The sequence below is a fragment of the Hippocampus guttulatus genome, chromosome 8 (assembly GCF_054856545.1).
Source record: "Hippocampus guttulatus isolate MCC_2025c chromosome 8, RoL_Hgut_1.0, whole genome shotgun sequence".
Classification (NCBI taxonomy): Eukaryota; Metazoa; Chordata; class Actinopteri; order Syngnathiformes; family Syngnathidae; genus Hippocampus; species Hippocampus guttulatus.
In genome coordinates this window covers 23,861,109-23,881,504 of record NC_141268.1, presented here as the reverse complement: position 1 = coordinate 23,881,504, position 20,396 = coordinate 23,861,109, and the positions used below count along the sequence as shown (strand labels likewise).

Here is a 20,396-nt window from a genome sequence, read left to right as displayed (position 1 = left end):
ACCCCTCGGTCGAGGTCTTTCGTGGGCTTTAGCTTTTGTGCGAACAAAGAGGAGGCAAACAACCGTGCGGGGTCCACTACCCCCCGGAAGTAAAGTCCAGCCAACGGGGATGGACGGCACCTTGTAAATATTCCTTTTGGAAAGGAGATTTCATGTACGCTTTGCGCTGTAAACACTTTGCGTCGAGCTTCGGGAAATGGGCTTTTCTGATCCGTTACCTCCTACGGATGAAGAAAATGCCACGCCAGAGTAGCGGTCAGTAAGCACGACGGCACTCCATCGAATCCACCGGGACGATAGAATATGGGTCCCCTTTGCCGCGATACGCAAGCTCAGCGATGCTTTTGCGCGGCGGCGGCGAGTTGCTCTTCCAAATAGCGCTCATCCGCTTCCATGAAAGTAAACGGCCGAAAGCGGGCTCCTCTTTTCATTCCCTGGCAAATTCTTGAGGTGTGAGCAAACGTGCATGTCGAGGCCGCATCCCGGTATGTTCTGCCGTCAAACTGTTGCCGATGTACCCGCAGGGGACGCGCGGCGTTTGAAGAGCCGAAGGTAGCGCTTTTTGCAAACGACCGTCACGGTTTGTCTTCGGACTGCCATCGAAAAACAACAACAACACGCGGCGCAATAAATGATTCCAACCTCGAGCGAAACAAAACTCGCTTCTTCCCAAAAATGAAAAAAGGTCCGCGGATGATTTCTGTCAAGCTGGGGTGATTGTCTCCGGGCTGCTCTTTGGCGCCTGTTCTAAAGTCACAGGTCCGGACAAATCAGACCGGTTTGCGGATGCATTTGAAAGCAGCGGGAGGTCACACGGCAAACAAGAGGTTGAGCGCAACGCGTGCACTTTCGTGTGCTTTTGAAATGCTGATTTTTCTGGTTTTTGGAGTAGGTGTTCATTGGAATGCGCGAGGGTGGACTTTAGGGAGCACCCGTTGAGAGCCGTGCCCCCCCCCCCGGAGGGCGGTTTTTGCAAGTGCCCCGTGCTTTTTCACCGTCTCCCCTTGCGATTGGCGACAAAGTGAAAGCAAACTCCCCTCGTTGTTGCCGTTTTGCTCGGCCTCACCCGCTCACCGTCGGCAGGGGCGTTTGCGTGGGTGAGGCTCTTATTCAGAGAAGTTCATTCATGCGCCGAGAGACCTGGGGGCGGCCATCGAACCGGCATCCGTCAATGGACGCGGCGCGCGGCCTCCCGCCGGACCTCCCCCGCGCATCCTATAGATCGGCCGGTCCGCGCGGCTGTGAAAAATGAGGTCTCTACGCGGAGGCGAAAATGTCACAAGTCGCCGTTGAAATCGAATGAGCCGTTCTGGCATTGCGCCCGAGAGAAAGTGGCCGCCGCCGCCGCCGCCGCTATTTTCCACAAAAGTCGTGCTCATTTTGTCCGGTCCCTCCCTCCTTTTGCCGGCTTGTTTGAGCGAGACGCGCAAGCTCATTGTTTTGTAAGTCCCTGAGTGCAAGGGCGGCACTCCTAAATCCGGGTTGGACGACTTGCCAATTGCTTGTTTTTCTACTTAGCCGTTCAACGGAAAGGTAATGAATACTTTATTACCGCTCTACCACGTGACTTTCGGGGAGCATATATCATACCCGCCCCACCCCCAGGAAAGTCCTGTGGTGTTTCCCAGAGTTTCCGAGTAGCTGCTTTGCATCTCCTCTCTGAAAGACAAACGACCTGGAGTCCAAGATGAACTGTTCTGCCCGAGGGAGGCGGAGGCGGAGAAACGAGGCATGCGGGGTACGTCCTAGGATTTCACACTCACTTCTCCTTGCGCCGACCCCCATTCTAGGAGACGATCCAAAGTCTCTCCGCTCTGCTACAGTTTGGATCCCGTTTCACTCCCTCGCTTTTCATACCCTTTCGACATACATAAATTGTTTTTATTTTTTATTTTTTTAATCATCTCCCAGCAAAGCAAGCGCGCTCACGGCGAAGCGGATTGCTCTTTATTCCTTTTTCCCGGTTTCCCATCGCAGCTGACACCGAAATGCGGACAGCCCGCGAACGCAAACATTTTTGAAAATGACCGAAGCGGACCTTCGCCGACACCCGCAGTTACCTGCCAATCGCGTGGCGGCGTGCCACCGGACAAAGATCGCGGCGCCTCCCTCTGTCACCTGCCCGGACCCCCGAGGTGAGCTTTGGCTTTTCGACGCAGACGAGCCAGCCATCCCTAATGCGAGCCGCTTCTCCTCAGGAGGGCTGCGGGCGTGCCGGAGCCTCCCCCGGCCGTCTCGGGGCAGCGGGCTCGGGTACGCCCCCAACCGGTTGCCAGGTAATCGCAGGGCACGCGGAGACAAAGCGCCCTTTGCGCTCGCCATCCCGCCCCGGGACAATTTTGAGCCTTCGATCGACCCGGCGCGCTTAGAACGCCCCGCGGACTTAACTCTTCAGCGAGTCCGTCGAGGCTGCCGGCCCACCGCGAAGCTCGGTCGCGTGTTCGTCGACGGTCTCGAAGGCGCGTCCGGACGCACGTACGGGAACATCGCACCGTGAATTATATTTGGCCGCTTTGCGTCAACGGCGACGCGGCTGTCAATTCATTTGCGTGACTCGAGCGGGGAAGCGATCGCGGAATACATTCGGCAATGCGAATGTCCTTGAAGACCAAAGAAAAGGACTTTGTCCGTGCCGGTCCGCGAAGATGCGGCGCGCGCACGTAATCGCGGCTATTCCGTCCGGGTTCCTTTCAATGTCGTTAAGACGCGGCCCGGAGGAGGTTTCGAGTTCTGTCATGTTCTCAAACCGCGGCAGGCAGCGGGATTAGGACGGATGCGGAGACGAGCCCTTCGCTCCCGAGGCCAACCTCCGCCTCCCGGTTGCTTTTCTTTCGACACGCCCCCCCCCCCCATCTCTCTGAGCGACGTGAACTGGCGGCTTGGCAATGGCCTCTTGAGGTGTGGCGGAAATTCACTTTTCATCGGAGGGCGAGTCCGGCCCATCTCGAGAGAGAGCTGCGGCGCCCCCCGAGCCCCCCCACCCCCCAGAAAGACAGACAATCGGGGCTCGCCCAGTCCTGTGTTTATGACTCGAACCCCGCTGGGAATGCGTCGGATTTTTCCACTTCAAATAGTTTTGATGGGCATCGAGTCATCTTATCCGACCTCACGCTGTTTCTTTGCTGCGCCCGCCGCTTTCCTTCCCCGTTGAATACGTGCTCATATTTCGATGCTTTTATTTTGTTGGCTCACTGTATTCGTCATAAAATATTTGTCTCACGTCACCAAAACGTGATTCTTTTTCCTTTGACGTTTTTTATTCCATCGGTTAAAAACCTACATCAGCCTTTGATGTTGCAAGGAATTCATTGTAATGAACACAGCTTTGAGTGCCCTCCTAATCCTGACGCAAGGTTCTGAGTGAAGAAGCAGACTGCCAGTAGTCCGATTTTAATTTCGCTAATGAGCCGAGAGAACCGAGAATACGATAATTATTTTGCAGTCTGTGTGCATTTTGAGACCTTTCTTTCGCGGTGATCAAATTCTGGCCAAGGCACAAGACATACTGTGTAGAGCCCGAGCGATGATCCAAGATTAGCACAGTGTCCGTTTTCACTCGTCTCACTCGTTGTCAATGAAAATGTTTTAAGAGAAGCGTGCAATTCTTGGGCGGGAGCTTTTGTTCAACGCTGCCTATTGCCCCCGGGCTTGAAAGGCGAGTCATCAAACGCAGTCTTCCTAATTAGGATGGAAAAAAAATCAAACGTGAGATGAAGCTAAAGGATTTTGTTTGAGAAATTTAGCATCGGTGTCTCACCCAGATCTTGGTTGTAGAAGAAGCGTCATTCACGAGAAGCGCACGGTTCTCGGTCGCATTCGGAATCCAATTTATTGGCCAAGTATGTAAGAAAACACACAAGGAATTGACTTTCCCCGTTACAACCCGTCCGAGGGCGGTGTGCTGTTCAGCGCCCCGAGAGACTTTGTTTTTGTTTTTTTTTCCACAGTTTTGCCCCTTACACACGTCTTCCAATGACGTACACCGTAAGAAAAGCCATCAAAATGGACGTACTCGTTTGCCTTTTTCTCATTTTGAAGAAGGAAATCTGTTGCCGAAAGCGTTCGGGTCTGTCGCTCTAAAGCCCCCGCTGGAATGGCTCCCGCCGAGGTCACGGCGGAGGATATGCAGCCTGTCAGTCAAAGATCAAGTCTGACGGGCGGGTGTCTCTCTCTCTTCTGAATGGAAAGTCAAGTGCGGAGAGACCGACCGCTCATTAAAATCTAGTTTTTGTCGCACTCGAGTAGATTTCGACAATCGGCTGTCAAACTGTCCACGTTTGTTCCCCTGTGTGATTGTCGCCTCAGGCGCAGCTGACATTGGACAAGCCGTTTCCTTCTCGTCTAATGAGGAGCAACAAGTGCTCGGTGTGCGGTGGGGGGCGCAGATAGCATCGCCTAAATTATTTTTAGGAATTACTCCCGTAGGCGTGTGCAGACCGTGTGATGGACGGTCACGATTTGCCCCCCCGCGCGCGTACACGTGCGCTCGGCGAGAAAATTGCCGCATCTTGTTTTACGTGCCACCGAAGCCTACTTTAGCGTGAATGGAAATTCGTCCCGCATCGCGCTGCGCCGCGCCGGGCGTTTTCTTTCATGCGCCCGAGGCGCACCTGACAATGAGGTGGCGTGAAAGTAGACGGAACTTTGGAGCAGGTGGAAGCAGGTCTAAGTTGTGGCGTAACGGCATTTTGATGAATCGGATGGAGGAGCAGGTGCACGGATTCTGAGCTCTGCGGTGATGCGCAACGGACTTCACATCACGGTTGCTCTGCCATCGCTCTGACCCTCTTTACATCATCGGCGAGGAGAGATCTTCTTGCAATTGATTCCGTAGCGTCCCGCGTGTAGACGGCGCGCCGAATTGGAGAAGCTGCTCACACAGGCCGGGAAGCAAGTCGGTTGTGTTCACGCCCACAACGGCGCACGTGGCCGATTCTAACCGTGAACGTCAGAGAAATACCAAAAGAAAGAATTGTCCACCCATGCGCGCAGTCGGACAGTTTGCACTGAGCACAGGACTCGGGGGGGGGGGGGGGGGGCCCTCGCCGTTTGACGGTACCTATTGAACGGACGCTATCGTGCGGCTTGGCGCTTTGAAGGAAATCGTCGGGTGCGCCGAGCCTGACGCGCGTGCCTTCTCGCGTTCCTCGGAATCCTTGTTTTCAAGGCTGTGTCCTCACCGGGGCTTAGAGTTTCCCATTAATACCGACTCACGTGTTACTTTCTTCCTACATTTTGTCTGATATCGATCAAACTTGTAAGTGGAGCCCTTAAGTGAATGCGTGAAGCCTCCCGGTCATCACCGATTGACGCTTGCTATTTCGACTTGCGCTTCAAGGTTACTTCCGTGGCAAGCAAAGCAGCAGGCGCAAAGGACCACGGCTCGTTTTCTCCTGTTAGCGCCGATGGAAAGGATGGGCCGAGACCACTGACGTGTTCGTCTATGAACAAAACGGAGGACTCCGAGAAAGCAAATTGGGTGCCGATTGAAGCGTGCAACCACCTCGCGCTGTCTGCAAAAGCGGAGAACGGCCTCGGTGTCGCGGTATCATGTCCGAATGATGAACTAACATTTTCCTGCGTGTTTTTGCCCTCCGATTTGTGTCCCAAAGACGGCTCGCGGCGCCGCGGTTGGGCTGCAAAGCGACCGCTGGACGCGAGCGTGAAGATGACGTGTCTGTATTCGGAAGGCGGCGATGGCATTTTCACATTGTAGAGAAATGCTGTTGGGAGGCCAATTGGAGAAGCCGTTCCTGATTTGGAAAGCAAATTGCAAGAATTGGGGTTGATCTCTGATGATCCGTAGCACCCTCCGCATACTGTCTTGCCATCTCCGCTAAATCGTACGATAAATGCATGTGGTGTTTCCGCGTGTGAAAAGCAACAGGCGGGCCGAGTAGCGCGTGCCGTTGCCCCGCAGAGAGAGCGAGAGATACACACGCTTCACTTCACATCACATCACATCTCTTTCTCACTCACTCGGTCTTATTGTGACGCTCTCCATCTCCGGCGGTTATCAGGCCCATGCTATGGGCCCGTTAGCGGCACAGAGATTAGCGGTGACGAACGGGGATGACTAAATCGGCTTGGCAAACTCCCCGAGCCGCCATCTCCGGCGTCTCCTCGCCACCCTCGGCGCCTCCGACCCATTATCTCCCCGGAAGCCCCTCGCATTGGCTTGCCTGCAACTCGCTTCTGGAAAACTGATCATGCTCAAAAGAGTTAGCTGAAGACCCCCTCTTAAATCATGTTACGCGAGGCACTTTCATGTTTTATTTGAGAGCATCTTTAGGCAATGCGCTCAGGGAGGATCGCCAGCTGGTATATCAAGGCAGCGATTAACGTTTTTCCGGGTTCGTCCCACATTCCAAAAATGTGCGCGGCAGGTTGATGGAACACTCTAAATTGTCCCGAGGTGCGAGCGGTTGTCGGTCTACGTGTGCTCCGCCATTGGCCGGCAACCGATTCGGGGTCCTTCGAAAACGAGCAAGCTCATCCCATCCCAGCGCACGCTCCAACGAGTGGGCTTTTAGCTGTTTTTGGACGCCGGCGGAGGCGCACCGCTGTGTATATACGAGGGCTCGATGCCGTGACCCCACTTTGGACTTCCCTCGGTTGACGGTAGCCGGCAGAAACGCAAAGCTCTTTGCGGAAGACTAATCGCATTTCTTTCAGACGAGTGCTCTTGGAATAGAGACCGAGAGCGATGAGGCCGCGCCGACATATCCTTTTGTTTTGTAATCCCACTTCCTTCCTGGGAAGGTCCGGCCACCGTCTGCATATTGAGGGAGCGAAGGGCTTTTCCCAAACTGGCTTTGCTGCGGCCGGGAATGGCGCGCGCCAGCGCCGCGGGCCTAACTCGGCGTCGCGTCGGGACGACGAGCCACTTGTTTGGCGAGAGCAGAAGGCATGCCCGCGAGAGGACGAGGAGAAGAATATTGGCTCAAACACGTCGGGGCGATGCATTCAAAGGAGCCCGGCAAGAAAGCACTCTTTTGGAAGAACTCAAAGCAATACATCGAGTTCGCCATTTCTACGGCCTGATGCCGTTCGCTATCCCGGCCGACTGCGGCGCGCGGCCGTTCGCCACTCGGGACAATTCTCCGGAATATTTCTTGCTGTTTTTGAACGCGCAAGAGAGTGGGGGTAAACGCGCGGGGGGAGCGTACGGACTCGGCACAGAGAGGCCCGAGCCGTGACCCCGACCCGGCGGCTTTCCATCTTCATTATTATTATTATTATTAATCGTCGGATGGGCCGAGAGGACGCAACCCGGTGTTCATTGAGACGGAGCCGTCCATTTTCTCTTCCGAGCGCCGTCCTCCGGCGTTGTCGAACCCACGTTATGTTGAGCGCGATTGCGGGCAGGCTCTCCCGTAATGCCACTTTAGCCCGGGCGATCCCCGTTTCCTGATTCCCGAGCTAATCCCAGATTAAAGCGGAACAAAAAGCCTCGCCGCGGCTTCCCAGCGACCCGTGATCCGCTCACGTCTCCCGGCATCGGGCCACGGGAACCCGGCTGACGGCGTTCACCAAAGCCGGCCAATTCGGCGATCTAGATCGGTCAGGAAAAGCTCCTGGTTCGTTTGACAAATAATGACGATTCTGACACGGAACTTCAATGCCGAGCAGAGAATCGGTGGTCAAATTGTCCGAGGAAAGGTGCCGCATCTTGCCCGGAGCTTCTCGTGTGAGCTCAGGACTCGGGCGTGGCCAAAAGCATGAACGGTTCGGTGGTCGGAGGGGCCGATGAAAGCGTCGCCGAGCCGCTCTTAGAGAAACGCTCTTTCCCCGGTGGCTCGTCCGAGGTACGCGTGCCGTTCGGCGCTTTTTGATGAACGCGGCGTGTCTGATGCGACACCGTGGCCTAGCTCCGGTCCAGAGTGCCGCTAACTTACAGACGGGTGCCGTGCGCGGATGCCGTTCCTTTTCGTTTCCTAGCAAAGCTCACCTCAAACGCCGAAATGCCGTCCTTCGCTCGCAAGGCGTCGCCTCCTTTATCGCTTTCCAAGCGTGCGACTCAAAGCTCAACGGCCCGCGCGATCGCGGGCCGCCAAACGCGAGTCGTGCCGTAGGACCTTGCGCGGTGCGGGAACCAACGTGCCGTGGCTCCGCCGATCGGAGAGCTGCGACCGCGTGACAAACGCCAGGCACATCCAGCGGATACACGCCAAATACAAAAGCGGGTTTCCTAATCTTCCCGATGACGTGTTCTCCGATTGCCATTCTGCGGCCACGACCGGTATCACCGTGAGAAACTTCAGTCGACGAGATAACGCGACTACTTTGGATACACGCCGCCGGACGGGAGCCCATTCCGACCGTGTCCATTCGTGGCCATTTCAGAGTCGGCGTTACACTTGGTTGAGGTGCGCGAGGACCCTGTCGGTTAAGCTCGTCCAGCATTTGATGCGACGCGGTGTTTGGAAGCGTACGGCCGACTCGAACGGAAGGAAGCTATCGTCGCTGGGTTTTTCAAGGGCGCGCGTCACGGCAACAAAATCGCGGCACGTCGAAAGGTGATCGTGAACGGCTTTGGGGCGTGGCACATCCTGCGCGGGAGAAGGCACTTTTCATTTGCTGAAACGCTTTGTCGGAAATGGTTCCTGCGAGCGGCCGTTAGAAGGTCCAGATCGGTCGGTCCCTCGACCGGCATAGTTGGAAACATTTGAAGTGGATACTTGCAATGTTCATTTGCCGTCGGACCCAACGACACGGTTAGGAGAGTCCATTTTGGATCGGCGGTCCGCTTCGATATCTCGGCCTCGTCAATGAAATATTCACTTTGAGGTCCGAGTGTGATTCCGGCTCACGACGCAAACCATTTCACAACTGACGAAGGGACAATAAATAGTTGGTGGAGAATCCCGAGACGGGCTCCCTTTGACGTGCGAGAGCACGACACGGTTCCCGCCTGCACTTAAGCACCCTAATTATCGCTCGCGCCCTTCTCGCGTTTGATCTCGCCGTCCTCCGACCAGTTTGAAAAGCGCCTCGGGACACGTCCTCGGCAGACCGGCGTGTATTTGATGCGCCGGGGGTTCGGAGGGCGTAGCTAAAACACCAGAGCCTTCGGCCAAACCGGGAATCCGCCCGCCTTTTGCCGCGCTTTCGGCTAAAAAGGCCAACGGATTTGTCGTTTTGTTTTGTTTCTGGACCGACTGCGGTTTGGACCGGCCTTCGCCAAACGACGGTTTCACTGAAAAGACGGAATGGTTACTTGAATATTCACTTGTGACGTCCTCGCACCTTCCCGGACTGAACATGGAGCATGCGCGTACGCGTCATCCGTTTTCAGTGACTGCTAGTTTCGGGGTTTCAACACAAACGAGTTCTTTTCGAAACGTTGACTTTGAGTCTTGTCTTAAAATGTTTGTTTGCGCTTTAGGGGCTCCGAAAGGCCGCCGTTATGTCAACGTCTCCCGAGTCCCCAAGTTGTTTGGTTAGTTCCGACGGTGTTGTGATCTCGATCCTCAAGACAGAAGGCCACGCCGACGCGCGGCCTCCGCCGCTTTCCGCTTCGCAAAGACTCGCGCGGGTGATCGCCCCACGCTCGGCTCACCGTCGCCCCTCGCCGTCTCCCTCGCTCGTCCGTGTCGGAGCGTTCCGTCGGATCGCTTGCTTTTGATATCCCTCGTCACGAAACTCTCGTTCTTCCCGATCGGCCTTCGACAAGAAAGCGCAGCTCGGTTATTGGCTGCGGCGCGCGCTCTTATTTTACTCTTTGAAATCCCGGCATTGTTTTGTAAACGACCCGCATCACCGTCTGGGAGTGAACGTCAGGTGCGTGGCTTCATGTTTTGTTTCTATCTTTTTTATTTCATCTGCGGACGGAGCTCACGTTCCCATCCGCCCGCCTGCAAACCCCCCCCGCGTCCCAGTGTGCAGGTGCGTGACTTGAAGTCAAGATCTTGCGTGATGGCGCAAGGATCTTATTCCCTCGCCGGTTTACTTTTGCAAGCGGTGCGGCACTATTCCCAGGCCGGAAGGGGATTTGGTCATCGGTCGCGAGACCGTGCGGCAACCCGCGCGAGTGCGCGGCCAACAAAAAGTCAAGCGAACCGCGCACAGACGGCAGAGTCCAAACCATCCGCGGTCACGCTTCCCAAAGAAGCGTGCCCACCGTGGACTTGTCCTCACCGGCTCTTGACCAAAAGCAAGTTTTGCGCGGCCTTCTTCGACACGCACTTTGAAAGAAAGGGTCATTCGCGCCTTTGTCACTTCTTGGCCGGATGACCGCAATACGTTTGACTTTGAAGTCCGATAATCCTCGGCGAAGCGTCTCCGGCGGGTCCCGAATGCCGCCGCTCGTCTCTTGACCGGTCCTCGTAAGAGGGAGCGCGTCACTCCCGCTCTGTCGTCCCTTCGCCGGCTCCTTCTACATTTTGTTTTCAAATCTCGAAAGCCTCACCTCACCTCTCCGAGCTTCCTAAGGTCGGCGGACCGGACACTATCGGAGGTACCGAGACCTAAGCGGAGGCTCCGAGGGGATGGAGCCTTTTGCGTCGGCGCTCCCTCTCTTTGGAACGAACGTTCGGCAAGACCCCTCGCCGCCCGTCTTTAAAACTCGTCTTCAAACTCCTCTTTATTCTTTGCCTTTTGACTCGGCGTGAGACCTGAGGTTTTTTGTTTTTTTGTTGTGCTTCCTGCTGTCTTCGTTATTTGTTGTGGCATCCATTTTGCCTCCAAAACGGCGCCGTATGAATGGACCCTATATGGGAGTATTCCGAGCCGTTTTTGAAATGCTTGTCGAACGAGACGTGACGCGTCCGGCGCTGCTTTCCGCTGGTAAAAATCACAATTCTGTCGTCACGCATGAAAACAAATGATGTCAGCGTTCGTGTTTATAGAGCGGTAGAGTGACACGTCATCGCAAGTGGTCACCGCAGGCGCGCGCTGAGTCATACCCGGATGCCGGGCACGAGCTGACGTGAAATCGCCTGAGCCGCACGTTGGCGTCACGTCCAAACGTTGCCAGAGGCCTCACTAAGCTCCGAGTGATTCGATGTCACGAAAGAGCACCGTTTTCCCTTTTCTCCACGACGCCGTCACCTCATCCGGTAGGCGCTCGCTTCAAAAAGTCGAGCGTACGGTCAGAGGCCAATCGTGGCGTGCCGCCGGACGATCGCCAACGGGACGGCGTCGGGCGTATTTATCAGACGATAAGCTTGGCTTCTGTACTATGTATTCGGGGAGTCGCCACCTGCGCTTCGCGTGACCGCCTCAGCCGACGGAAGGTCCCATCCGGCCGCGACGGACATAGCGAAGAGTTGCTGAAAACCTTCTTCTTCGGGGAGGACTTTGACCGGGTGCGCGACGTATCTGGCGATTGTGTTCTTAGTCATACACGCGCATAGCCGGCAGCTCGACCGGGCGCGTGGGGAGTCATCATTCAACTTCAGTCCGCAAGGCAAATAATCACAGGTTGGAGTTCCGGCGCGCGAGGCTTCGACGGCCGTCCGTCTCTCGGCCGGCGTGTAAACATTCCCTCGGCGGGCGCCGTTATGAAGTCGGACCTCCCAAATATAGCAAATGTCATTTTCCAAACGTGCGCTTATTAGTTTAACCCTTTTAAAAAGGGACTTCTGGCCGAAGAGTTGAGTGACATCGGCCCGCGTTTATTTTAAGACCTAATGGCGGACATGTCGAAAGGAGCGTTGACCGATTTCGAGCGCGTGATGCGAATGAGTTGAAAATAGTTGCGATCGCAGGTCAAGCGCGAATGAACTTCATCGTGTCGACCGCGGACAATCTGCCGCTTTCCTTCCCCTCAATTTTTGCCACCTTAATTAAATCAACAAAAGCGGATTCCGGGTCGCCTTGAAATGCGGTCGTCGCGCTCGGCTCGATCTCGCCATTAGAACGGAGTCCGATCGGAAACGGAGCTTTCCTCCGCTTCAAGAAAGTCGGGTTGAGGACCGCTCTATTAAGGACTACTTTGCTTTCACATGGTAGAACGGCGACCCGCCGGGCTTCTCGTTCTGTCCCCCCCGCGGTGGTCATCGCTGTCGTGTTTGTGTTTACTCTGGACGGCTTGAAACTGACACGTCGCTCCAACGTCGGTCCCTTACGCCAGAAAAGGCTGCGTCGATGACCGGCGCGTAAGGGGCTAGCGCGCGGGGTATGGTTTTCGCGTTTCTTTCTGACAATGCCTCTTTCACGGAAGTGGTCGACGAGCTCGGGCGAAAGACTTTGCGGCGCGTCGGATCTCCTCGGCCGGTATTCGGCCGTCGACCCCTTGCGATGCGCGCCTTCCTAATGCGTGGCCTTAAGTTCCGTCATTGTTCGTGGAAAAGCGTCAGATAAGCCCCGACCGGATATCACCGAGTGCCGCGAAGAACGTCGGGTTGTCTCGGCGCGGCTGTAACGCGCATCGCTTTTTGTCTTCTTCCGCGCAGAGCTGAGATCTACCGGCGCCGCTCATGATTTGGCCTACCTCCTCAACACTTCCGATTACCGGATCTTGCGAATGGATGAGGACTATGACCGCATGTACATCGGTAGCAAGGATCACATCCTGTCTCTGGATCTCCATGACATCAACAAGGACCCTCATATTGTAAGAGCCCTTTTTTTCCCGCCCCCCTCCCTGATTTGCCAAATTGAAGCAAGCGGTCTTACTTAAACTCTTACCAATGGCCTCGGGGCTGCAAGTTTGGCTCCAGTTTGTTTTTGTTTTGTTTTTTTTTGGGGGGGGGGGGGGGGTCGTGAGTCATTCTCAGGCCGTTATTGGGCTAGGACAACTCCTGCGGGACTAATACAGTCTCAGCATTGCAAATTTTGCCTGAAACGCCCATAAACACAAGTGAGGTGAAACTACTTTCAAATGTCAACTGTTTTCCTGCTCACAGATTCACTGGCCGGTGTCCGAACGGAGAAAGACGGAATGCCTCGCAAGCGGGAAAGACGCCAGCGTAAGTACGCCTCTTGACAGCAATTCGATTGAGATGATTCCCTTTGGCTCGGCAGCCTTTTACAAGTGGCTTCGGATAGACGTTTGCGGTCGCCCCAAAGAGAATTTGACATCGCCGCTTGCAATCCTCAACTCGTACTTTCACAACAGCCGCAGCCGCGCACAAAATGCTCTCGCAAATAACAAAAATCGTCTTCTCCGATCAAAATAGAGCATCGCTCCCTTCACTTTGCCTCCGGGCGCCGCGGCCTTTGAGTCTCTCTCGTTGTTTCAAGCGAGACCGAAGCCTCCGTTGACCAGAACGAGCTTCGTAGATGTCGCCATCCCATCTCAGCGCGTGATGTTATTCACGTTTGCTACAAGCCGAGTGTGAAAGTAAACTAGCGAGCGGAGTTTTCGAACAGGCCTTTGTTTGACCGTCGGCAAGTATCACGCGTCCAATTTTCCAGTCCCATCGAGTCAGCTATCTCTCTCTCTCTCGCTTAACTTTTGACTGACTTTTTGGCGCCGACTCTCATCCCCCCCCCCCCACACCTCCCGCGGGACGCGCCGGGCTCCATGTCGGTGGGCGGCACTCCTCGCGCCCGTACCGTTGAGCGCCGTCCAACAGCAAACACGCTGTTGCAAACGGGGTGCCCGTAAAGGCGCTCTCCCCTCCGAGCCAAAGAAAGTTTCTCTCGATCATTTACGTTGAGACGGTCGCGGGCTGTTCTTCACGTCTACAGGAAGAGTGTGCCAACTTCATCCGTCTGATTGAGCCGTGGAATAGGACGCAGCTGTACGTCTGCGGCACCGGCGCTTACAATCCAGTCTGTACCTTTGTCAACCGGGGGCGCAAGTCGCAGGTAAGATCCCCAAAAAAAAGACGGCGGTCTTTCTCCGGCCGTCATCGTGGCCAATTTTCTTGTTTTTTTATTCTCTCCCCACCTTGCGCTCAGCTACTTATGATAGCTAATGATTGTCCGGCGCTATTAGGTTTCTGTTTCTGGCCCGGCGCCTGTAAGCAGGCGCCACCGATTTACCCGTGCGACAGCTGTCGTCCCAAATGAGCTGTTAAAGCCACCTCGACGTGGAACGGCGCCGCTTGAATTTCCCACAGCGTTAAAAGCTCACGCTTCTTTAACGACCGTTCTCGTTTCCCAATGATGACCTTGGGACTTCAAGAAAATTGACCGCTGGACTCTTGTCAGTGGCACGCTTATATTGTTTTTACATCAACGTTCATTCTGCGTTGTCCATCGTAGTTGGCGGCCATTTTATAGGACACGGTTACAAGAAAGTACCGTGACAATGTACAGATTGGTTTTGTCCCACGAGGTACCTTGTTTGAGTCATTTCTTTCTTTTTTTTGGGTCGGTCTTGCGTTTGTTTATCGGCTGTCCTGGAAAGACGCATCGCGTTGCTCGCCAGATCTCCGGGAGAACCTCAACCAAAACGTCTTTCAACCAATGAAGGAAAGGCGCATTTCCAAAAAAGACCGAGTTGACATTCCACAAAACAGGACGCCTCTAAACTTTTTTGTTGCCGTCGTTCCAAAGAAGAACTTCGCAGACCTTTTCCCTTCCAGTGGCGTAACGGCAGGCTGTGTTGCTATCTCCCGTTTTAGACCTCGGCGTATCTACAGATGGCGCAGGCCCGAGGACGAGCGAACCGCGCAGCTGAAGCCAGCGCCGTGCATGAGACGCTTGGACTCGAGGTGCGACGCGGGCCCCCGTTTGCGCCGTAGCGCTTGGGATCGCCAGCGCCAGCCGCATGTGCCGTTCCTTTCTTTCCGGCCATCCGGCGTTCGACTTTCCCATCCCGAGCGTGCTCTTTGACCATTTTGATTTGTTGGCGCGCCCGCCGTGAATTGGAATCATAGCCTTTCTCGACGCTCACCTCGTTCTCCCGCCGCTCTTTCTTATCCGCACGCATTTGCCCGCATTCGGCCAGCTGAAAGTTCAAAACGATGTCGGCGGGACAAAGGCTCCGATGCACGGCGCGCTGGCCTTGAAATCCAAACAAATGCAAACAAATCTCGTCCGTAGCCGGAACCGGCTGCGCGGCAAAGCAAATAAAAGAGCCGCCGCCCATTTCGACATGTTCTCCCGGCACTTTAAATCATTGACGAGTGGCCGCGGTGAAAAGGTTTTCTCGTCCTATTACTTGTAGGACCTTGTAGCGTACACGCTGCGGCGGCGCAATAAAAAAGAAGTACAGGATGTGCCCCCCGGGGAAAAAGAAAACAAGCCGAACGTGTTTCGGACCCTTTCTTTTTTTTTTTCTTCTTTTTTGAATCGAGGCGCGCACGGCACGGCGTGATTGAGAGCGAGCTTCCGGCATGCTCCGGTTTGCGCAAGTGGTGATTTGAATCCCATTTGAGTGGGAATCGAGAGGGGCGCATAGGACGAGGGGGTCTCGCGCGGCGCCGCGGCCGCTTCCTCCGCTTTGCGAGCGATGGACCGCGACAGACGGGGAGTGGAAATGAGGATTTGCTGGTCTTGGAGGCGCAGCCGTCGGGACGTGCCGTTGCACGCCGCGGATTCGGTTCTTCCCTCTCATAAATTCCCAACGCTCACTTTTCATTCATTGGAAATTCCTCCTCCGCCCCGCAAGCGCGGCGCACGCTCATTCTTCTAATCCGCCATCCCCCATCAAGCTCGAAAGGTCCCGCGGGAGTCCGAGGGAGTCTCATTTCCCCTACGCGGGGGGAGTCGCCGCCACGAGATCGAGAGCGCCGAACTTATTGCCGTTGTCCTTTTGCTTCTCCAACCGCAGGAAGACATTTTCCATTTGGAGCCCAGCAAAGTGGAGTCCGGGAAAGGAAAGTGCTCCTACGACCCCAAGCTGGACAGTGTTTCAGCTTTAATTAGTGAGTGTCTCCGACGTCACCGTCGTTCATGACCACGCGCGGCCTTGCGGCTTTTCCCCTTCCCCTTTCCGAACGGGCGCGGGCCCGGACGCCGCTCAAAGTATTGACGCTATCGCGGCATGTAATCCGCAACGGCAACTCACCTTGCGCTCCCGCGGCCTACCGAGGCCGCCGTCGTGCGCGTTCACGCGCTGAGATTTTATGTCTCCGTCATGGGCGTAGGCTTGTTGCGGAGGTGGAAGGGACCTCTTTCTGTAAGCGATGCAGATTTGTTTTGCCTCGTCCAAAAAGGACCCTGGCATAAAATTCAGAAGCACCCGGGCTCAAGCGCACGTTTAAAAGTCAGGACACTGCGGAAAGAAGGAACCGCAAATGGCCCCCCCAACCGTAGTTTGCACACCGCGGGTATGACTGAAATGGCACACGATTGCACGCTTCACGTTGCGTTTATGCGCGCAGTCATCCGAGGGGCGGGGTGGATGGCTGCGCTGTGTGGTTTGTGCCAATTGTGGACTGGAGCGGACCCGAATTGTCCTTCCTTTCAGATGGCGAACTCTACGCCGGCGTCTACGTGGATTTTATGGGAACGGACTCGGCCATTTTCCGCACTTTGGGGACAAAGACCGCCATGCGAACCGATCAGTACAACTCCAGATGGTTGAATGGTAAATGTCTTGGTTCTCTGAGACGTTAGCGTGACGCGGTCAACCGTCCCGTCCGCCGGGAGTCTCTCAACAAGTGCTTAGCAGGAAAACGGCATTCGGCGTATCAAATATGTCAGCCTCTTCGACCCACAGATCCCACTTTCGTCCATGTGCGCCTGATCCCCGACAGCGCGGAAAGGAACGACGACAAGCTGTACTTCTTCTTCCGGGAGACGTCCTCGGAGATGGGCCAGAGTCCCGTGACCCAGTCCCGCGTCGGACGCATCTGCCTGGTGCGTAGGCCGCGCCGCGCGTTTCTTTGGGGCCGGGAACGGCACGGGGAAAGCCACGGCGCCCGTGCGGAAACGGGCCCGAGCCTCCCGCGTCCCCGAGCGTTGACGTGCGCCCGATCGGTGTTTGGCTAACACCGATGCGCCGGAATCCACCGGTGTCTTGAGCCTTCCCGTCGACGATGCCTTCCTCTGTCTGTTCGGCTGCCCTCCGCCCTCCGCCCTCTCGCCTTTCGACCTTACGGCCTCCTCTGTCCGTTCGTCCGACGACCCTTTTGGCGCCAAGACCGGTTAAGAGTCGTGCCTCATTCATCCGGACGCCGCCGTCGTGTCCGAACGACGGCCGGGGGGCCATTTGTGGCCGGCCATCCATTTTTCAGGCCGACCCCCAAAAACCTCCTCGACTCTTTGCCGGAACACCTCGAACAGAAAGCGGATGAAAAAAACAATAGATCATACGAACGAGACGTCATTGCTTTCTTGGCTGACTTCGGCGTGTTTCAAAAAGATGAAGAATTGGAAATATTCTGCACGCCGCCCTCAAACGAAAACGTTTTGGACGCCGCTGATCAATAAAACCTGTGCCATTTAGAAAAAACTGCAAAGGGGGGGGGGGGGGGCAAGTCCGGCGTTCTGAAAATCTGGAGAGGTTGTGGCTATTGCTGCCCGTGCGGATTCGCAGGCGCACTTTGCGACGACGCGCCAAAGAGCGCGTGACAAAGTACGTTACGCATCACCATGTCGCCGTCGCCGGCCGCCCAGTGTTTGAAAGTTGCAATCGGAAAACTCCATACGGATCTCGGACCGCGACCGCGCGATCTCGTAAGAATTGATCATCTTTCAAATCCGGTCGGCTTTTATTTCTGTCGCGGAGCAGTAATGCCGTTTTGAAATTGGTCTCTCGTAAAAAGCGCATTGTTTATAAAGATGGTCGCCGGCTGGCTCCGTAGCGGTCTTATTTTGCCGTTTCCTCCACCGCAGATGGAAACGTGTAAATACGAGGAGAGCGTGTTTACCCTCCCCACCCCCAGCCGCCGTGAAGCTTCCTCGTAATGCAAAGCCACTTGTTGAGTTTTGTGTGGGAGACTCCACCTGTGGTTTGTTTTCAGTAGAGCGTGGGAAGACGAGTAGGCGGATCGGATGCGCGTGGGGTCAAACCGTGGGCAACAAAAAAAAAGCAACCTAAAGGCTTTTGTGCTCTCATCCTTAAAGAACGATGACGGCGGTCACTGCTGCCTGGTCAACAAGTGGAGCACCTTCCTGAAGGCCAGGCTCATCTGCTCGGTGCCGGGCGCGGACGGGACGGAGACGCACTTTGATGAACTCCGTGAGTCCAGAGTACACCGTGTGCATTGGCCCGTTCCCTAGATGAACGCTTCCTTTCACATATGCCGGCCCCTCACGGAGTGATCGCTGCCTTTCGACACTCAGCTTCGATCCAATTTCAAGTCCAATATATGTACTTTTTATTTTTTGAAGGGAGCAGAACTTGGCACAAGCCAGCACCTCAAATGTACAGTATAGATCGATTTTGTCCAAGTAAAATGTTCTTGAAATCTACGATGTCATTTTGACCGTAAGTATCGCATTGCTCAGAAGAAAAAAAGCAAATGAGTACATTTATGAAAGGCGTATTTAATTCCAAGTACCCGTCAAGTCCGATCACATGTGATACGCGAAAAGAAAAGCTCTCGCTTGCGTTTGTGCAGCGGCGCCTGTCAAAAGTGTCCCACATTCACAGCCGTAACGCCGCATGTGCGGCGTCTGCGGCCCACGTTGTTGCGCTCGCCACTCTCTCCATTTTATGACCCATCGAGGGCACTGCCATGGGACACGGGACCCCCCCCGCTTCCCCCCGCACGGCCATTTCATTTCCTTTTGAGATGTATTGCGCAAGCCCCCCCCCCCCCAAAAAAAAAAACATTGTGTGGAAAAGAGGTCTGCAGATCAGATCACCAAATGGGAATGTGCGTGACTGTGAGAATAGTTAGTAGTCTCTCTGGTCAGGGGGGCGGGGCGGGGCGGGGGTGTTACGCCCCCGTGTGTGTCAGCGCTTTAAAATAGAGGCTACGACTACGCTACTTGTAACTGATTCATCCCCTGGAATTTTCTCTCTTGGCAGTAAAGTAACGTTGCCTCTTTTTTTCCTTTCAGGTGACGTTTACATCCAACCAACGCAGGACACCAAGAATCCCGCGATATACGCAGTCTTTACTGTCTCCGGGTTGGTTTTTGCGCTCGATACAAATGAGTGGAATTCCGATTCCCGCCGAAAGATCTGCATTTTTCTGTGTTTCGACTCTCCTGAGAATATGTTCCCCCCCCCCCGTATCAGCTCTGTCTTCAAAGGTTCGGCCGTTTGCGTCTACTCCATGGCTGACGTTCGCATGGTCTTTAATGGGCCCTTTGCCCACAAGGAAGGTCCCACTTACCAGTGGGTGGCCTACACGGGGAAGATCCCCTACCCCCGCCCGGGCACAGTAAGTCTTCGCCCGCGCGTGGCCCCCCGCGCAAAGCTGGCATAACATTGAATTTGCGGCGTCGGCGCGGTGCGTTTTGGGTCACCTTCTTTCCGCAGTGCCCCGGAGGTACGTTCACCCCCAACACGAAGTCCACTAAGGACTACCCGGATGAAGTGATCAACTTCATGAGGACTCACCCGGCCATGTACAATTCGGTCTACCCGGTGCACAAGCGCCCCCTAGTGGTGCGCACCAACGCGGCCTATGAGTTCACCACCGTCGCCGTGGACCAGGTGACCGCTGCGGACGGCAACTACGAGGTGCTCTTCTTGGGAACCGGTGAGTCGGGAGCTGCCTTTTGTTTTTAGCTTCACGCAAACGTCAGGCAACTCTTTTATGCCGGAGCGAGAACCGGGCGCGACCGCCGCTCACGATCCATTCTTGTCTTTTGACCAAAGTCGTGGCCAAAAACGCTGAAAACGGTCCACGTGCGCTTTGCCGTTACTTCGCGCGGACCGCACGTGGACCGACTCTTGAAGAGCACGAGCCGACTGCTGCCCGCTCGGGCGCCATCTTGGAGAAAAAAACTGTTCGAATTCAAAACGAACAAAAAAAAAGTACGTCGACGACTCTTTGACGGCGGCGTCAGCGTGGAGTTGAAAAAGGGAACCCGTTGAAGGAATCCGGCATAAGTGTCGGGCCACGAATCATTTATGATTTCAATGAATGCATCGTGGCCTTTTGCGCTCGTGCGGAAGCTTTGACCCGTTCACCTCGTTTCGCACTCAGTCCGTTGACCAAAATAAGGCCGTGGCAGATTAAAACCAAGGAGGTGCGGGAGATGCGGGGGGCGGGGAGGGGTGACGTCCATCAGGACAAGGCCCCCCGCCCCCGCCCGGCACACGGCATCCCGCCACATTCCGACCGGCGTCTTTGTTCATCGGCGGCGAGGGGACGCACGTCTTTAGAGGCGACGCCGGCCGGAGGAACGCGTCGGCTTTCGGCCGCCGTCGGACGAGCATCCGGCCCGCCGCCGAAGACTCCCCGCGCGAGTCCCGACCATAAATCATGTATCGGAGTTACGATCAATCAAGCGTGCTATCGGCGTCTTAGGACGGAGGAGGCTTAGGCTGAGAGTTTTGCTTTCGGCTCCCGCTTTCCGAGGGGGGGGGGGGGGGGGGGGGCGATTCGTCTTTCCGTACGCGAGATGTGCCAAAACCAGCTTTTCAAAGCGTT

General features: G+C 55.4%; 1 protein-coding gene across 10 annotated transcripts in view; it reads left to right on the top strand.

Annotated features, from left to right (window-relative positions):
- sema3fb (sema domain, immunoglobulin domain (Ig), short basic domain, secreted, (semaphorin) 3Fb) overlaps window positions 1-20,396 on the top strand; it is a 35,836-nt gene that overhangs the window by 11,099 nt on the left and 4,341 nt on the right. For 4 of the 10 annotated variants that reach the window (XM_086118473.1, XM_086118471.1, XM_086118472.1 and 1 more), the window contains exons 2-12: window positions 12,399-12,559; window positions 12,852-12,914; window positions 13,639-13,758; window positions 14,520-14,609; window positions 15,671-15,764; window positions 16,310-16,429; window positions 16,562-16,701; window positions 17,911-18,025; window positions 18,853-18,922; window positions 19,034-19,178; window positions 19,277-19,499. In XM_086118473.1, coding sequence (XP_085974599.1) covers window positions 12,399-12,559; window positions 12,852-12,914; window positions 13,639-13,758; window positions 14,520-14,609; window positions 15,671-15,764; window positions 16,310-16,429; window positions 16,562-16,701; window positions 17,911-18,025; window positions 18,853-18,922; window positions 19,034-19,178; window positions 19,277-19,499 — 1,341 coding nt within the window. Of the gene's footprint in view, window positions 1-1,305; window positions 1,739-1,977; window positions 2,136-12,398; window positions 12,560-12,851; window positions 12,915-13,638; window positions 13,759-14,519; window positions 14,610-15,670; window positions 15,765-16,309; window positions 16,430-16,561; window positions 16,702-17,910; window positions 18,026-18,852; window positions 19,179-19,276; window positions 19,500-20,396 lie in introns of those variants that run through there. The other 6 variants (XM_086118477.1, XM_086118475.1, XM_086118474.1 and 3 more) reach the window with 4 other exon arrangements.